At 46.6% G+C, this 16,896-nt stretch overlaps 3 protein-coding genes across 5 annotated transcripts in view; all 3 read left to right on the top strand.

Annotated features, from left to right (window-relative positions):
- Positions 1-472: 472 nt before the first annotated feature.
- LOC130528411 (fetuin-B-like) lies at positions 473-2,443 on the top strand. The gene is made up of 6 exons (XM_057037741.1): positions 473-771; positions 972-1,085; positions 1,190-1,277; positions 1,396-1,562; positions 1,751-1,864; positions 2,014-2,443. The coding sequence occupies exons 1-6, from the start codon at positions 556-558 to the stop codon at positions 2,263-2,265; spliced, it is 951 nt and encodes a 316-aa protein (XP_056893721.1). The 5' UTR covers positions 473-555; the 3' UTR covers positions 2,266-2,443.
- Positions 2,444-2,967: 524 nt separating this feature from the next.
- LOC130528412 (fetuin-B-like) lies at positions 2,968-6,226 on the top strand. Of its 2 annotated transcripts, none has more exons than XM_057037743.1 (7): positions 2,968-3,363; positions 4,045-4,155; positions 4,317-4,395; positions 4,486-4,652; positions 4,763-4,876; positions 4,993-5,094; positions 5,221-6,226. In XM_057037743.1, exons 1-7 carry the CDS (start codon positions 3,166-3,168, stop codon positions 5,353-5,355), a joined length of 906 nt encoding a protein of 301 aa, XP_056893723.1. In that variant the 5' UTR covers positions 2,968-3,165; the 3' UTR covers positions 5,356-6,226. The 2 variants fall into 2 exon arrangements, with proteins under 2 accessions (XP_056893723.1, XP_056893722.1); XM_057037742.1 differs by having other exon boundaries at positions 2,969-3,363; positions 4,042-4,155.
- Positions 6,227-6,371: 145 nt separating this feature from the next.
- The window catches only part of LOC130528396 (carboxyl-terminal PDZ ligand of neuronal nitric oxide synthase protein-like), a 75,549-nt gene continuing 65,024 nt past the window's right edge, over positions 6,372-16,896 (top strand). For both annotated transcript variants that reach the window (XM_057037708.1, XM_057037707.1), the window contains exons 1-2: positions 6,372-8,404; positions 8,705-8,776. In XM_057037708.1, coding sequence (XP_056893688.1) covers positions 8,300-8,404; positions 8,705-8,776 — 177 coding nt within the window. In that variant the 5' untranslated portion in view covers positions 6,372-8,299. The remainder of the gene's footprint in view (positions 8,405-8,704; positions 8,777-16,896) is intronic.

The raw sequence follows: 16,896 nt of genomic DNA, 5'->3' as shown, positions 1-16,896 counted from the left end.
CTTTGCAATAGGCTGAAAGATTGGATTTTTAATTTTTCATAAAAATGTAATTTAGAATTAGAGCAGATTTTGATTTTTAAAATTTAATCAATGGCTTGTTGACTTTAAATAGTTCTAAACACTTTCCATTCCAAGACCAGATCAGCATCATATGGAAAAAGTTTCCATTGTAAAATCTAAGAAAAAATATACAACATAAGCAGTATGATTTCCTTAAGTTAATGCCTATACTGCCAAAGAGGCTCAACTTAGTGGCCCAACTGTTCGATTAAGTCTTTTTTGCTATCTTGAGCCGTTGTGCAAGTCTCTAAAGTAGCGGGTCACTGTGCATGTAAATGATGTTTGTGCTCTCAGTGGGGCCTCCGGGGACAATGGTTATGTTTGCCCGGGCTGATGTGCGTATTGTGTGTGACAGAGGTTGAGTGGGTGTGTTCAGTAAACAGTTGGAGGATTTAAACATCTTCCCAAACCTCCGTGTGCATCTGCACCAGCCCGTCTGTCAGCGTGCGTGTGTCTCTGCCGGCGTGTTGACAAAGTCTTCCCAGGTTTTTCGTCATGAAGCACCGCGTGCTGTTGTCGCTGCTGCTAGCACTGGGGTGCACGCACATCCGCAGTGCACCAGTGGAGCCCACCGGCCTGGAGGCAGGCTCTTGTGAGGATCCGCAGGCAAAGGGGGCTGCAGGACTGGCACTCTCTAAGATAAATCAGGACCGGACGGAGGGCTACGTCTTCGGCCTGCAACGCCTGTCCAACGTGCACATGACCAAACACGTGAGTCCCGTTGCTGAGCTCCACCACGAATTATTGTCTTGATTCCGTGCAAGAACCTTCCAGTCGCTGCACAAGGATTCATTTTGCTGGTTTTCCATTTCAGAATTTGGGTTTTAAAAAGGGTAAAATAAAAGGATGAAAATATTCAAGGAGAACTGAGTATTTAAGGACAGTTTCTGTAAAACTGAACGTGCTCGCAGGGTGAGAACGGCGTGGTGTTCTATCTGACTCTGGATGTGGTGGAGACCAACTGCAGCGTTCTGAGCAAAAAGGACTGGAAGAGCTGTGAGATCCGGCCCCTTGCTCACACCCCGGTGAGAAACACCCTCCTGCACACCCACAATTTACCACAAATCTCCTCCCTGATGCTCACAGCAATGAAGCCCTGGACTGAATTCTGTTGAATTTTAGATTTAAGGTTTACGGACAGTGCAAAGCCGCCATCTTCATTAATAAACCTCATAGGGTGGTGCGCCTCTACAAATACAACTGTGTGGTCCGGCCAGGTAAAAAAGAAAGAATTCTTATGATAAGAACGCTCTAATATTGACTTACATCGTAATTGCAGTTACTGGGAGGTTTCAAACAGCCAATCCACCCTAAACATGGGCCCTGTCTCAACAGTTCCTCAAGAGAAAGTGTACGAGATCTGCCCCGACTGCCCCACGCTCTTCAGCGCAGACGACGATCAGGTTAAGAAGACTATGACTCTCTCGCTGGAGAAGTTCAACAAGGAGGCTGGAATGAGCAAGCATTTTGCTCTGCTCAAATTCAACCGTGCTCTGGTCTCCGTAAGTTTTCAGGATTTACTAGATACTGTCGGCATCTGCCGACTCATTAAACCTCCAAGTTTCTCATCAGACCCTGTTGTTCAACCATGTGATGAAGGTTCGGTGCTTCCAGGTGTTTCTTCACCTGTGGACCAAAGGTCATGGGTTGAAGCTAATGTCCTTCATGTGCTTCCTGTGTGTCTATCTAGATGGGCCTCATCACACTTTACAATGTAGAATACACCATCCAGGAAACCATCTGCCCTAAGACCACAGAGGCAGTGACGGCTGAGAAGTGCCCCCTCATGGACTGCGAGTTTGCTGTGAGTGGTGATAAACAGGCCAGATTTGAACAGCACTGATTTTTTTTAACCCTCAATTAGTTTACACATGAAAAAAGGCACAAAGATTGAGAGGTGTGAACAGTCTGAGCTCTCAACACTGACCTGTGTCTTTGCTTTTCTCCCTTCAGCATAAGGGCTTCTGCAAAGCATCTCTCTTTATCCCTGCTGGCCCCGAGGTGGGAGTCGTCCTGCCCCTCAAGCCTGACCCTCAGATCCCTGAAGCGGTGGAACCCACCATCGAGGCTTTCCCAACCTCCCTTTCAGCCCAGTGTCCTGCTCTAGTTCTAGGACCGAGCCTGGCGGACCAAATGTTCACTGTAGACCCAATATTCAAGGTCAAAGGTCCCTTGGAACTCTTTTTTTCATATAACAGAGACTGAAGTGTACACATGACACACGTCTTGAGAGCGTCAGGGGGCCATTTGGGGGTCAAACAACAGATGAAGCAGATGAAACCTCTTCTGAACACCTGTGAACAGTGTAAACTTCAACCATGTGTTACGATAAAAAAAAAAATAATCAAAAAAATAATCAAATAAAACAGAAGAATACATCATACGTGGGGATAATACTGAGTTAATTATGTGTATAATATCAGAAGATTATAAGCTCAAAATGCCTCATTTCCTGGTTAGTCATGTGTCTCCTGCACCAAAGAGATTCTTTTCCATGCAAAAATATCCCATATTTTTATTTCTGTTGTGATGATTATTTATTAGGTAAAGTCTCATTTTAAAAATGTATTTTGCTGAAAAGAATGTTGAAAGTATTTCTTAAAAAATATTACTAACACTCAATAATAAACAATAAAACAATAATAGATATAAAGAAATATTAAATAATACTTTGGTTATTTTAAAAACTCAATAAGAGTGTCAGTAATTTTTCATGAAGTTCACTAAAAAGCCCTGAATAAAAAGGTCTCAGCTGCACGTATACATGTCTCCAGTCTTTTTGGGCCCAGACAGCCAGTCTATTTCCACCTCCAAATAAAGAAGCAATGTCTACATCACTTTGATCCCTCCCCCAACCTCTCACCCACTCAACTGTGGCCCTTCAGGGCGTCTGATCCAGCTGTTGCCCCCGCAGGACAGCAGAAAGCAGCTGTTTGCTCATCTATTGAGAAAGAGGGTAAAGACCACTACGGGTCTCTCTAATCATATCAAATAAGCAGTGCTTCCCTTCTGAAAGGAAGAGCAACAGACCAGGGCCAGGTGTTCAGCTTAATAAAGTCCATCTTAAAGTCCATCTTAATAAACTAGAAATACTTAGGTTTGAGGATGAGGATCTACCTGGTGCTTCTGTCTCTGGCCTTGCTGCAGCAGGAGGGAAGAGCCAGGCCAGAAGCTGCAGGCTGCAAAAGCCCTGAAGCACTGAGGGTAGCGGAGGAGGCTCTGGAGCAGGTCAACCAGGACCGGACCCACGGATACATCCTGAGCCTCAATAGGCTGTACGACGTCTCACATACTCCTGACAAGGTGAGGACAAACCCACACAGATGAATAATGTTCTGGAGGACAGAGGGCAGAGGACAGGAGGACAGAGGACAGGAGGATAGAGGACAGGAGGATAGAGGACAGGACGACAGGAGGACAGGACAACAAGAGGCAGAGGACAGGAGGATAGAGGACAAAAAGGACAGAAGGACAGGAGGACAGGAGGATAGAGGAAAGGAGGATGGAGGACAGGAGGATAGAGGACAGGATGACAGGAGGACAGGATGACAGGAGGAAGAGGACAGGAGGACAGAGGACAGCAGGATAGAGGACAGACGACAGGAGGACAGAAGACAGAGAACAGGAGGATAGCGGACAGAAGGACAGTACAAATAGCAAAGATGGTTTGTTGTTAGCTGTACACACTAATGGCTGTAATTTTGTCTGTGTGTGTGTGTGTGTGTGTGTGTGTGTGTATGTGTGTGTGTGTGTGAGTGTGTGTGAGTATGAGTATGAGTGTGTGTGTGTGAGTGTGTGTGTGTGTGTGAGTGTGTGTGTGTGTGTGTGTGTGTGTGTGTGTGTGTGTGGTGTGTGTGTGTGTGTGTGAGTTGTGTGAGTGTGTGTGTGAGTGTGAGTGCGTGTGTGTGAGTGTGTGTGTGTGTGTGTGTGTGTGTGTGTGTGTGTGTGTGTGTATGCGTGTGTGTGTGTGTGTGTGTTCAGCAGAAAGGTGCATTACTCTACAAACTGTCCATTGATGTCCTGGAGACCAAATGTCACGTCATCAGCAGGAAACCATGGAAACAATGTGAAATCAGGGAAATAAGTGGTGTTCCAGTAAGTGGCACATGGCCGCACATCTTCTCCCTCCCTGGACGTGGACGGTAGTCTGAGCAAGAACAAACGGATTCTTATTCTTCAAGGGACATCGTAACATTTCACTTTATTCAACCACCAACACGCAGAAATAAATAACACCCTCATGTGATGACCATCAGGTGTACGGGAAGTGTCACGTGTCCGTCCACGTAGATTCTGAAGTCAAACTCCAGAGTTACACCTGTGCTCTACGAAAAGGTCGATCAAAACATTACTGCAGCTACCAAACCACGAGGAAACCTCACTGGCACGCCGTTAACCTTTGACCCTGCTGGTCTCCATCTGCAGTTTCTGATAGGGACATATTGCGCGAGTGTTCACACTGTCCCAAACCTGTTGACGTGAACGACCCTCACGTCAGGGAGGCGGCCAATCTTTCCCTGGAGAAGTTCAACAAAGAGAGTCGCCTGGGTAACCACTTCCGCCTGGAGAAGATCACAAAAGCCAGAGGAGAGGTTGGATAATAAGGCTCCAGTCCCATTTTGACAGACATTTGACTCAAGTTTCATTATGAAAATTCCTCTTTCGTCATGTTTATGGCTGCACATCATTGTGTGTTTGACAGCGGTTTTATGGTCCAATCTACATCGTGGACTTCATTATTGTGGAGACAGTGTGTTCAAATAACACACAGCCCGATGCAGTGAAGGACTGCCCACCGATGGACTGTCAGTTCGCTGTGAGTTCAACACATACAATCCCCGAGCTGCAACAGTTTGGACGTTGATTCACTTCAAAGGGTTGTAGGAGAGGGTTGCCACCCAGAGTTGTAAGCTGTGACTGATCTCTCCTCAGCACCGAGGCTTCTGTGTCGGCTCCCACAGGAAAATCAGATTCCCCGTGGGACAGAAGGGCAACAGTTCTGTGGAGGTGAAATGTGAGATCTTTGAGCCTCAGGTATCTGCGTCGACCACAGTGATGTACCCGGCCCCATCTTGTGCTGTATAACCTCCTCCATGACACGAGGAGGCAGCGTGTGTAGCGTTTAGGATACAGCTCGTCTCCATCCTCTTCTCTCCTCAGGCTGCTGCTGCAGAGGAGCAGGCCCATGCAGAGGCAGGACACGAGCACGTCGGGCATCAGCACCTACATTCGGCCACGCCCACGCCCACCCCCACCGGCGTCTCCGGTGCCTTAGCTCCCTTGGGACTGTGGTGAACTGGATGCCTCTTGTCAGGTCCGCCCCTGCAGCCAGCTTCTGTCCCAGCCCTCGCAAACACTATTAACTTTGCCTTGGGTGACTTTGATTGGCTTGAGTCAGAATAACCTCGTATGATGAGAACAACATATAGAATTAAACACATTACCTTGATTGCTTTGTGATAACATTTACATAATTTGTTCCATTCTTCTATTGTGATTAATCTTATGCAAATAATGTTTTTCCCGTCTTCAAAAAACCCCGGATGTAGTTACTTTTAGCAGTCAGAAGACATGACACTGGGTCCTACCAGCACCTCATGGAACATGGTTACATGCTTTCTTTATCAACCAACTCCAAATTTGACAAAAATGATTACATTATTACAGCGTGTTACTTGTACCTGTGATACTATAACCTCGTATTTCAACTTTCAATAGAAATTAAGGGCCCAATGGTGATGCTACAGGAAGGGCCAAAGGTCACACAGGCTCACAACTGTCCAAATAATGCTAATAGGCAATAATGCTAAAGGAAAACTCAATGCTAAATTCCCAGCTGCTACTGGAATCCTCTGAGTTGGAGAAGAAGCTGATCTGAGAGTCCAACTGACACAGTGTCACAGCTTCATAACAAGCAAATATCAACGCAAAGGTTATTGCTGCTTTCACTAAACACTCGGAGTTGAAGACCACAAATATGAAGCCATTACTTTTACTCGAAATGGACAATAGTGTGATATATAATACGACCACATGGTGTCGCCATAGTTGCTTAGTTCAATAGTAATTGCGACGTCATCGGCAGCAGAGTTGTGACATAATGACGTATTACAACGCTGTGTGGTGTGTTAACGTTACAAAAATAAAAACTAACGGTATTCAAGCATTTAGAGACACTTTAATGGCTCCCCAGTAAAGATTAATAGCTCTTTTTTAAAAAAATGATTTCACTTGCACCAAGGCACATCATTTTCTCTACTCTCCACTGCACTTTGTGCGTATAGATTCAGATGTAGCACTGACATGACGCTTTATTATGCTTAAGGTAGGATAAACTATGCAATAATTCTTCCCAGAATTGGCCTAAATCCACTGTCACCTCGTCCCGTTTTTATGGGTGTTGTTTACAGCATCTGTTATCGTCTTTAAAATGGGTTTTTAGTTGAACGAGTTTCATCTGAATGTTTGCAAAGTGCCCGTGTTCGTGCCTCAGTGGTCATCACGTTGTAATCCAGACACATCATTCAAGCGCCGCAGTTTGTGCTTGGCAGATGGAGGCTTTCAAAGATGTTGAAATATGTTTTTAGTGTGTTATTGTATAGTATATATAGTATATATTGTATATATGTATAGTGTTTATTGTGGCCATGCAGAGCAATTTAGACAGACCCATATTTTGGACAGCATCTCTTTGTGCCTCAACCATGAAGAAGAAATTTGTTCTGCAGAGACCAGAGCTTTTCCTCATGGTTGTGACCTTATAAACCCTTAAAGGCCAAATGGAAAATTAGCGGGTCTTCAAAACACAGCAAATTGAGTAAAGGTGGAAATGTATGAGTGCACGTTGATACTCAAAATGCATGTTTGCATGCGGTCTCTTCTATTCAGAGATGAATCCACTCATGTGTCTTCTAAAGGAAACATTTCAATGTGACTGCATTCAAATGATGCAGAGAGACAGCACTGATGGAGGGACGAAGGTTACCAGACAGGAAGTGGTGGCCATCTTGAAAAACAGCCACACTAAATCACAGGCAGCATCACAGAAAGCCCTCAGGAGGCCATTAGCAGCATCGCCTCATGTTTGGAAAGAGTTGGCGAGAATAGGAATTATTGCTGCCCCATTTCCACTCCTCTCCCTGCCTGGGACCACCTTTGGGTGGGAGGGGGAGACGATGTGTGTTCGCTCCCAGGATGACACAGATCGTGTGTGTGTGTGATACAACGCTACATCTGCACTGAACCCGATGCCACCATGTTCACACACATCACAGAGGCTCCTCATGGGGCTCCAGATGCTTGAGCAGATGAGCACATCTGTGTCCCCCACGGTTGTTGTAGCTTATAAAATAAATTATACATTACTTTTCTAGGGTAAAGCTTGTTTTGTAGCATTATTAGCATTAGATTTTTAAAATTCACTATATAGACTGACGGGACTCAGTAGCGCCACTAGTCGGCAGTCTTCTCCTGTTCTCGTCTTTCCAGAGACTTCAGCACATCTATAATAATTTATAATACTCATTCTCCTCCTTTTCATCCGCACTAAATGGATTCACATTCTACAAATCGGGCCGTCAAAACTGAGCAATTTTGAATCAATCATTTTCTTGACGGGCTGAATTCTAAATCAATGCGCATCCTCTGTTCATACCAAAGTTTTCGAAACAAAGCTGGGCGATCACAGAAGTCCACACTTCTTTTTAATACATTATTCATCGTGCGGTCGCTTGCGTGCGTGCATGTATGTTGAGGAAATCAGACGGGGGCAGATCCCAGACTTTGAGTCCCTCCTCCACGCAACCGCGGCGCGCCTCCGTTCCAATGGAAACAGGTGGGTTTCCCGCACTCCGCCAATCACGCCGCCTCCCTCTGCGGGCGGAGTGTCCTGGGCAGGAGGAGGCAGGACCGACATAACTTCTCTTCCACGCATTCACCGCAGGAAAAGTCAGGAAAACACGCCTGTCGTCCTGTGTCGCAGTTCCTCCTCGCGTGCGTGTTGTTTCAGGGGCTTCGGTGAGCGTCAGCTGCGTCGCGGAAGGCCGCTGGAGCATTTGCCGCCTGCGACGGAGGCGTTGCCGCGCAGCGATGTTGGAACGGTTCGCCGCGGTGAACAACATTCTCTAAAAGGACCTGAGTTAGTTTCCTCTCTGAGTTTCTTTCGGATTAGTGGTTTGTTAGCCACTTCCGTTGATCTCCACACTTCCTCTGATCTCGTGGAATAATCGCCTCTTCGGAAATGCCCGGAAAAACAAAGTACAACCTCGTTGATGATGGGCACGATTTGAGGATCCCACTGCACAACGAGGAGGCATTCCAGCATGGGATCAACTTCGAGGCGAAGGTAAACCCGCCGTTCGGTGTTCCAGATGATGGTTTTCTTCTCTTGTAAAGTACCAGAACTCGTCCGTTTGAGAGACACATGCGTAAAAGCGCACCGATACGTCAAAAGTTTTGTATTCCAAAGTGAATAAAGCACTCAGAGTAGACTTTAGGGGTGCTTGTTTTCATCAAAATGCACCCTTAGACATTTGGACTTGAGGAGAGATCTAAATATTGAAGCTGCGTGAGATAAGTGAGCAAATAAAGGAGACGCAAATGCGCCCGGTTAACGCGCTCTACCTGTCATGTCTCCTGACTACAGTACATCGGCAGCCTGGACGTGGCGCGGCCGAGCAGCCGGGTGGAGATCGTTGCTGCGATGAGAAGAATACGAGTGAGTGCAAACTTCTCTTCAAATCAGGGTTTCTCATGAAGGTCTGGGACCACAGGAGGTGCCTCCGCACCTGGCGCTGGTCGGACTCTCCATAAAAGCGAAGCCTTTTACTGGTGTTACTGGGACAATCATTCTGGATGTTTCTGCTCAGCCACTTGGGGAAAGTTTAAGAGTGTGATCTGTGTGCTCAGCTTCTCCTGCTGGAGTTTCCCCATGTGCTCCATCACTGTTGTCAAGTTTCCTTTGAAGCAAGGCACTGAAGTGTGATCCCCCCCCCCCCCCCCAACTCACACCCCCCATTCTGCTGTCTAAACCTCAGATTTACAGCTCCTTCTGCTCCACAGGGTTAGAGTTGAATAGGCTCCATCAGTTGTGAATGCCAGCTCCATTTCTGGGCATCTTCTCCTTCTGTGATGATTCACATCAACGCACCTCATGGACAGAAATAAAAGTTGCTCTCTTTTACACGTGCACGCTCCTGAGCACAGGTTATTGCGCCCTTTTAAGAGCCTTGTTTGCTCCCTTTAAAGGGACCTCCCTGTGTGCCGCCGTGGCAGCTGTTGCTGACAGGAGAGCTGCTTTGGTTTGGCTGCTTCCCTGTGAAAAAGGGGCTGAGAGGACAATGGAGGGAAACCACAGGTACTCCAGGATGGAAGGTCCGGAGTGACAACAGTAGTGTGACTTTATACAGACAGACGCCTGGAGCAGTGGAATAGAACAAAGCCAATAACGCCAATCCAAAACCAAGAGAAGTTAAATATAGCTGCGTTACTGCATTCTACTTGGTCAGCGTTTAATCTTAATAGCTTTATTTTTATTCGAGTTGCTTCCCCTTCAGACCCGCAAACATAAACGACCACCTGATCACGACTTTTGATGCGAACTAATCAAGAAGCCAAGTGTGTTGCAGTGGAGGCATGACTACATGTGCTTAGATGAAATATTCATGACTTCCTGGAGAACCTTTGCACGCGAAACCACAGGGAAGAATTTGAGTTTCCTTCAGACTCGCGGCATAAAACTCGAGGAGAGGGAGGCTTCACATCTTCTGAAGGCACTTTGGAGAAATCGTTCCATCTGATCAGTGGCTCTCCCTTGACTGTGAGCTGGTCCATTTTGGTCGCCCTGGTAACCCCGTGGTGCATTGTAACATTGTTTATTGTGGACGTGACTCACCTGTGAGTGGTAGCTGATAACACGTTAACAGCACGGCAAAGCAGGAAGTAAGCAGCTGCAGTGGAGCAGTTCACACACACACACACACACACACACACACACACACACACACACACACACTGACTCACACACATTGTTTTGTGCTTGTTTATCTTAAAGGATTAGTGCAGGTGGGAAAAACAGTCCCTCAGTGTGCAGACAGTATCATTACTGAACAAGGTTGTTGAAGTTGTAATTAAAACCAAAATGTTTTGTATTTCTACCATTTTTGATTGAATTTTGCACGAAATAAGAATTAATAATAAACTGGCAGCCACAATCACATCATATCTCTCTGGTTTCTGACTGGAAGGAAAGAAGAACTTGCACTGGAGGGTAACGTTCCCTCATAAATTAGATTTTTATTCCTCTTCATCTGGTAAAGTCTGGTAGCAGCTTATGTGGTTAAGAGGACATTAGACCTTTACGCTGAAATAAAGGGCTTTATTTCTCATTAATCTGTCTTTACTGGGTTAACCGGCTATTGAACCATGGAGCAGCATGGCATGAGGAGATTAAATGTGTCTGCAGAATCTAAGAAGAGCACTTTTAAGAGGCAGAGCTACTTTGTTCACCCCAGCAGCTGTCTCACTGATTCATGCGAAGGAAGGTTTTTGTGCGTTTACCAGCCAGCTAATGAGCTTCCCTTTAACACCAATTAACTGGTGAGAAATATCAGTAGCGGGTAATTAATCTGAGTTTACTTTGCCGCGCTTGTGTACAGTGGCTGCTTCCATCTGTGGTTCTCTGTGCACTGGATGAGCACGATGTGGAAGGAGGTGGAAGTAACGTGATTGAATGTGTGTGTATTATGTAGGAACACGTCATTTGAAATGAAAAGAAAAATGGTTTCAGTTAGAACTAAATCGTTTTTCTATTAAAAACCTCGACAAGAGTACCCCACTCTTGCTGCTGCTCCTAACACCCCATCATGTTATCGATGGCGCCGCCTCCCTAGAGCCTGCTTATTAAAAGCTCAGTAAATCTGGGTTTTACTCACCGTACGTGGCCAGGTGGCGTTCAGCGGGGCAACGGTGGAGGAATGGTTTTGTTCTGTTTAAAAGGTCACAACACTGCAGACTAAACATGTCGGGTCAAAGGAGCTCGCTTGACTTTACTGGTGAAACACACACACATCCCAGTTACAGCTAAGACTGTGTGTGTGAGTGTGTGTGTGACAGTGGGGGAGACTAGGTGATTGCTTCCTGGATGGACACTGGTCGTTGACCCTTCTAGGAGTCAGTTTTCCCTCAGTTAAAGTCAGTTATCCCTCAAATGAACCAGAATCAGTGGTATAAATATTGTTGTTATCATAATGAATAGATTCATGTAACCCCAAAATGGCCTGGAGGTTTTGTTAAACCTTCATGTTTAATCCCCCAGGTGCTTGTTTTCAAGGTGGAGGATGAAATTGCCGGTGTTGAATGCAGCTTTGCTGCTGCCACTGAGCGAATCGCTGGTGTCGCACTCTTAAGGTAAACTTTAATTTGCTGCTGGACTTGTAGGAGTGCCAGAGAGAAGCTGCCGCGTCAGCACGTTAACAGGAACCAGACCGCCTTGATGAGCGGCCCAGTAAAGCCAGTCTTGATCACTTAAGATAAATACCCTGATCGATCCCGCGTCGGCGTATCTAATCTCACTTCATCTCAACTGTTGTCAACGTTGCCTGATGAAGGTGTGTGTGTTTGTGTGTGTGTGTGTGTGTGTGTGTGTGTGTGTGTGTGTGTGTGTGTGTGTGTTGGCAGATATGGAACGCTGAGCGAATACAACGAAATAATCTTCAGGTAACTTTATAAAGCACAAAACCCCCGTTTGAGTCACTTTTTAAAGCATTTCTTTTGTGTTTTGCTCTCTTTTGACTTGAGCTGTAGGGAGTCGGCTCACTGGTGTTTTCCTTAAGGTCACAGTTTAAAGTTCACCCGGTGGGCCTGTAAAAAGCCGTGCACGGCTCATTGCCCCCTCCTCACAGCTGTTTCTCCTCAGCTTCTGATTTTCCGCTCTGGAGGATATTGGAGTGATGGATCAATGGAGCACATGCAGATTCATGCGGGTCATTTGCCGCATGTTCTGAAGCGAGCTGCACGCCTCGCGCTCGCTGTCGTCAGTGCTGTTAATGTGTAACCTGCTTTGTTGTTTGGGTCCTGCCAGAGGTCCGAGGGAGGCAGCCAATTTATCAAAGAGTCAAAATAATCAGCTTCCTAATGTAAAGGCATGATGGAATTATGGTACAGCGACAGGCTAGACTGCAGCGTTGACTTCAGAAACAATGATTATTGTCTCCAGTTGTTATTTGATTGGCGGCAGGCGGCAGGAGATGCAGAGTTTGATGCAGTCTGATGCTCCCGCAGGCTGAGATAATGTTGACGTCTGTAATCCTGCGCTGTCACTGGTTTTTGAGCGTTAGCGTGTCGGTAATGTTCAAGTTGTGTTGGGCTGCGGCGATTACGTGTTCACAGTTGATCACAGTGTTTACGGATCACAGTTACACACACACACACACACACACACACCCCTCTGTTTCTCGTGTGAAGCCAGGGACGGTAAATCAAGCTAACATTTCTCCCGACTGCTCCATCTGACTCCACCTCTGCGCTGTCGTTTCTTCCAGTCGTCCTCTAGTTGTCCCCCCTTTTCATCACCTTTTCATTCTGCTCTTGATGATATTTGATGCTGCCAGGCTGCCTTTCCCTTGTCCTCATCATAGGTAAAGATTTGCTGATTCAGGGGCTGTTTTGTCTGAGATCAATTCTCTTCACTTTAAATGGAATTTCTTCCTGATTCTATAAATCTGTAATCTGAGAAGACAAACATCATTTTAGCCTTTTTTTTGGCAAGTTTACCTGTATTAATTCCTTCCTTCTCGCCTCCTTCCTTCCATTCCTCAAACCCTCTGCTGTTCTCCACCTTCTCCACTCCCCTCCGACAGGATAATATGATAGCAAATGTAACATCTACAGCTCCCTCCTGCTGTTTAATCTCACATTTCTTTCCATCTCTATGGTGACATCACAAACATCCCGTGTCTAACTGTTAGCAGTAAATCTGCCCCCCGTGTTTGCTGGAGACACTGTGATCCGTCCCCGTCTCGATTTCACGTTGTGCTCGTGGTTTCAGATACGGCTGCTCTGTAACAGCAACATAAGAAACCAGCATATTTACATTAAAGGGAAAGGCTTTATTGCTTGTGAGATATAGTCTGAAATACGTCTCCTGTCTTTATGTCCTAAAGGTTTTATTAAAACAAGCACTGTGTGCATATGTTGTGCTCGTAAAGAAAATGGAACTGAGTGACTGGACCAGTACAGAAAATAATACACACCATATGCTTAGCTGGACCTATTTGCTGATTAGGACGGATGCCTAGAGAAGGGAAAATGCCCTCAGTCAGGGCTTATTTGCCTCATTTGTTGGCCTTTTGTCACATGTACCACCTGCTTGTCTTGTGTGTTTTGCTGAGCTATTGAACGTTGCTCGATAATCAAACTAATGGCCTGTCAGTTTTATAGCTTTGATTTCTCGGCGTGAGGAGGAGTGCTGTGGTTTCACTGGTCCCTGGACATCTGTATTGGCTTCTCGCACACACACACACACACACTCACACACACACACACACACACACACACACACATTTACCTGATCAGTCCAACGGGAGTAAGACTGACAACGTGCATGTTGTAAGACAGAGACTCACTTGAGCTTCCAGCACCTCCAGCAGCCTTTGGAGACGATGACCAGGCTCTCGCTGATGGGCAACGCTGATCTCACTCACACACACACACGCACGCGCACACACACACACACACACACACGACTGTTCCAACCAGCGGTCTGACAGCATTGATGCTTGCAGCCCCTGAAGCTCTGCTCTGCTTCCACTGGCCTCTTTACCATCTGCACAGCCTGAAATTATAAATGCCCCCTTGAACGGATGCGCAGGAACAAATCCCCCTCCGCTGGATGCTTTTGCCCCTTCCACTTCCTCATTAGTGCTGTTATCATTTCCTCTTGCTTTGTTTTCTAGACATCTCTTCCGTTGCTCTCCTGCAGCTCATCCTCAGCTTTTTACTCCCCCTCCTTTTCTTCTCCCTCCCTTTTTCTCCTTCCTTATCAATCCAGGTTCCCCTCACCCCTTCGCTCCGCCCTCTTCATCCTCCTTTAGTTCTTTCTCCTTCCTCATTGCTGGGCCTTCCTACCTTTATCTCATGAGTTCTTTCTCTTCATTATGCTCCTCTCAGCCGCCTCCCTCTCCTCCTTTCTCCTCCCCCAGCGTGGTTTCATTCATCCTCGGGCAGCTTTTCCCTCCCTGCGTACCGCCTGCATGCCTCACATGGTTTTCATAGCTGTCCTCTGAAACGGACCCTCTTTCTGCACACACGTGGACACGCACGTACACACGCATGCTAACATTGTGCAGTATCAGCATTGATCTCCCATTTCTGGAGCTCCGTTTTTGGCTCGGGTAGTAAAATGAGGATACATGACTCATTTTCCATGAGAATAAATCTGCTCCAGAGTTCAGGAAAGTTTTTAAAAGCAAAAGTCACCCAAAACTTCCTTTATTCTTCACCCTTCCGGATAGTTCTGGCCTCATGATCACGCCGAGACATGCAAAGGCCACGTAATGAGATGTGATAAATGTTGGACCTGCTTGTTTTGGTTTTCAGAACGCTTGCCTCATGCTGAGAGACGTTGCTCTTGGCAACGCTTCTGTGCATAATTAGTGTCTTTTTGGAACCGCTTCTGTTATCCAGTCAGAATTAAGGACATTCTGCTACAGATTTAATTAAAAAGACAAACAAACAAAAACAAACATGTTGATACTTTAGGCGGTCCTCTAAAGCCGATTCTCCACTGCTCACACGTGCGCGCACGCTCATTAGCGGCGTACTGGGCCGCGCTCTGCGGTCATTTGCTTCCCCCAGTTTGACCTTGACGCTGGCCCGATCTGTCAGCTTGGGGCTTTGGCGTTATCTCTTCCTGCAGCACCCTTCAACCCCCAGTCTGAGGCCGCGTCTAAATCCTTCAGTTGCCCCTCTTTCCTTTTCTTCCTCCGTGCCCGATGACGTTGCCGCCAGCCCGTCCAGACAGCTCGGACACAGATGCAGAACCCCATCTGCAGGGTTTATGTGAGGATATGAGAGTGGAAGAAAGGAGGAAATGCCTTTGCTTTGAGCCAGCATCTGCCCCTCGTCTCCCCCGTGATGATAAACTATGGACAGATGTGTTTTGTGTCTCCGCCCGTTTCACCCACCGCCGGAACGGTTGTGTTTTATTTCCGATGGACATTAAAAAGGCGCTTTTTTCCCTGGAGCGTTTCAGATGATTTTACTTTTCACATCAGCTCAGATGAAAGGAAGGAGAAAATGGGATGATCAGGCTGTTGGCAGAGATGGTTGCCTCACCTGTGTGTGTGTGTGTGTGTGTGTGTGTGTGTGTGTGTGTGTGAAGTGGATCGCTGGAAGGATAAAATAAAATCCTTCTTTTCCTCAGCGGGGAGGACGAGGATGTCAGTTTCCTGGCTGGACGGTGCTGGACAGTGAGGTGATCCTCTCTTTTGTAGCCTCTTTCCACGTTTAAGTGGTTCTGGTGCAGCGTGAACCATGAGGACCATCGCCCCCCCCCCGTTCACCACGCGGGGCTGAAGGTGGGAGCGATTGAGCTCAAAGATGACAAATGGCAACTCAGTTTGGATTTCTCTCTTTGGTTCTTCACACATTTTGGGTGTTTTCTGATTTCCTGTAGTGAAGCTATATATTATTCATACAGTATTATTATAATGACTATTATTTAAGCATTATTCCAGCATTTATTCCAGTTTGCATAGAATTGTCTGAATAAGTCAGCATGTTCAGAATCTAAATCAAGAGCTGCTTAAAATCTGTCAGCATTTGTGTGCTGCTCAGATGAGCTTTTTATACTGGAACCGTTTGTTTCTGAAAGACAGAACAACATCCGCCGTCTCGTGGTTGATAATGAGCAAAAATCTCCTGAGATAACAGCAAATTCTCTACTGCCAAAAATGTGCATGAGGGCCAGCTTCACGCCACGTAAGTTGCAACGGCACTTACTCACTAATTAAGCTTAAAGTATTTCAACTGATGGAATAATTGATGGCTAATTGAGTGATAAGTTGCACCGCCTCCCTGCTGAGGGGGAATTACTCAGAAATGAAGCTCGTGTCGGCTTTGTTAGCTGTGCTAAGTGATTGATCCCCCCGGGGTGGCTCGTAACCCCCCTTCCCCGCTCACCTGCAGACCAGTCTTAGTCCTCTGATGCGTCCCCTTTTCTCCATCCCTCCCTCCCATCTCAGAGAGCTGTCGCACGCAGCCACGTCTTATTTTAGGAGTTTAATAAAACAGCAGATGGATCCAATAATCCAGCGCGTCGCTGAAACTGAAAGGCCAGTTCCACATGGGTGGGCTTGATTTCTGTTGCTGCTCCTTTAGACTCAGACCTGGGACGCCCTAAAGTCTGAGGAATGGAGTGGCTCTCGGCGTGTGCGGCCCCTCGCAGGCGGGTGGCTGTGTTGCTAGGGCGGCATCAGAGAGCCTGCACCAGTGTGCACGGGCAGCCCGCCACATCAATCATAGCTCTGATTCATCACTGCTGATTTGCTTTTGCTGAGCCGGGCAGCTTGTTTCAGTGATGTGGCTCTTTTATGTCATTAGCCAGAGGTGCGACCCTCCAGAGGCCACATCGGGTCGTCATGGCTGCGAGCATGAAGATGGCACAGAGGAAGGTTTTATACAGCCTCATATAGAGCACATGGATGAATCGACTGGATAATTGATTCTCTCGAGCACCCTTTAAAGCCTGAAGACATCATTTACTGTCCAACTAATAAAGAATGACGCATTTTGAAGTTTAGACAGTCTGTTCTTCATTCTTTCTTCCATCCATTCTGG

The sequence above is a fragment of the Takifugu flavidus genome, chromosome 7 (genome assembly GCF_003711565.1).
Source record: "Takifugu flavidus isolate HTHZ2018 chromosome 7, ASM371156v2, whole genome shotgun sequence".
Classification (NCBI taxonomy): Eukaryota; Metazoa; Chordata; class Actinopteri; order Tetraodontiformes; family Tetraodontidae; genus Takifugu; species Takifugu flavidus.
This window is presented reverse-complemented; position numbering and strand designations above follow the sequence as displayed.

Excerpts from the sequence above, each read along its gene's own strand:
- LOC130528411 (XM_057037741.1), top strand. The coding sequence starts at position 556 with ATGAAGCACCGCGTGCTGTTGTCGCTGCTGCTAGCACTGGGGTGCACG. Across the intron at positions 1,563-1,750 it reads TCAACCGTGCTCTGGTCTCC|ATGGGCCTCATCACACTTTA; the intron begins GTAAGTTTTCAG and ends GTGTCTATCTAG. Across the intron at positions 1,865-2,013 it reads TCATGGACTGCGAGTTTGCT|CATAAGGGCTTCTGCAAAGC; the intron begins GTGAGTGGTGAT and ends TTCTCCCTTCAG.
- LOC130528412 (XM_057037742.1), top strand. The coding sequence starts at position 3,166 with ATGAGGATCTACCTGGTGCTTCTGTCTCTGGCCTTGCTGCAGCAGGAG. Across the intron at positions 4,877-4,992 it reads CGATGGACTGTCAGTTCGCT|CACCGAGGCTTCTGTGTCGG; the intron begins GTGAGTTCAACA and ends ATCTCTCCTCAG. Across the intron at positions 5,095-5,220 it reads GTGAGATCTTTGAGCCTCAG|GCTGCTGCTGCAGAGGAGCA; the intron begins GTATCTGCGTCG and ends TTCTCTCCTCAG.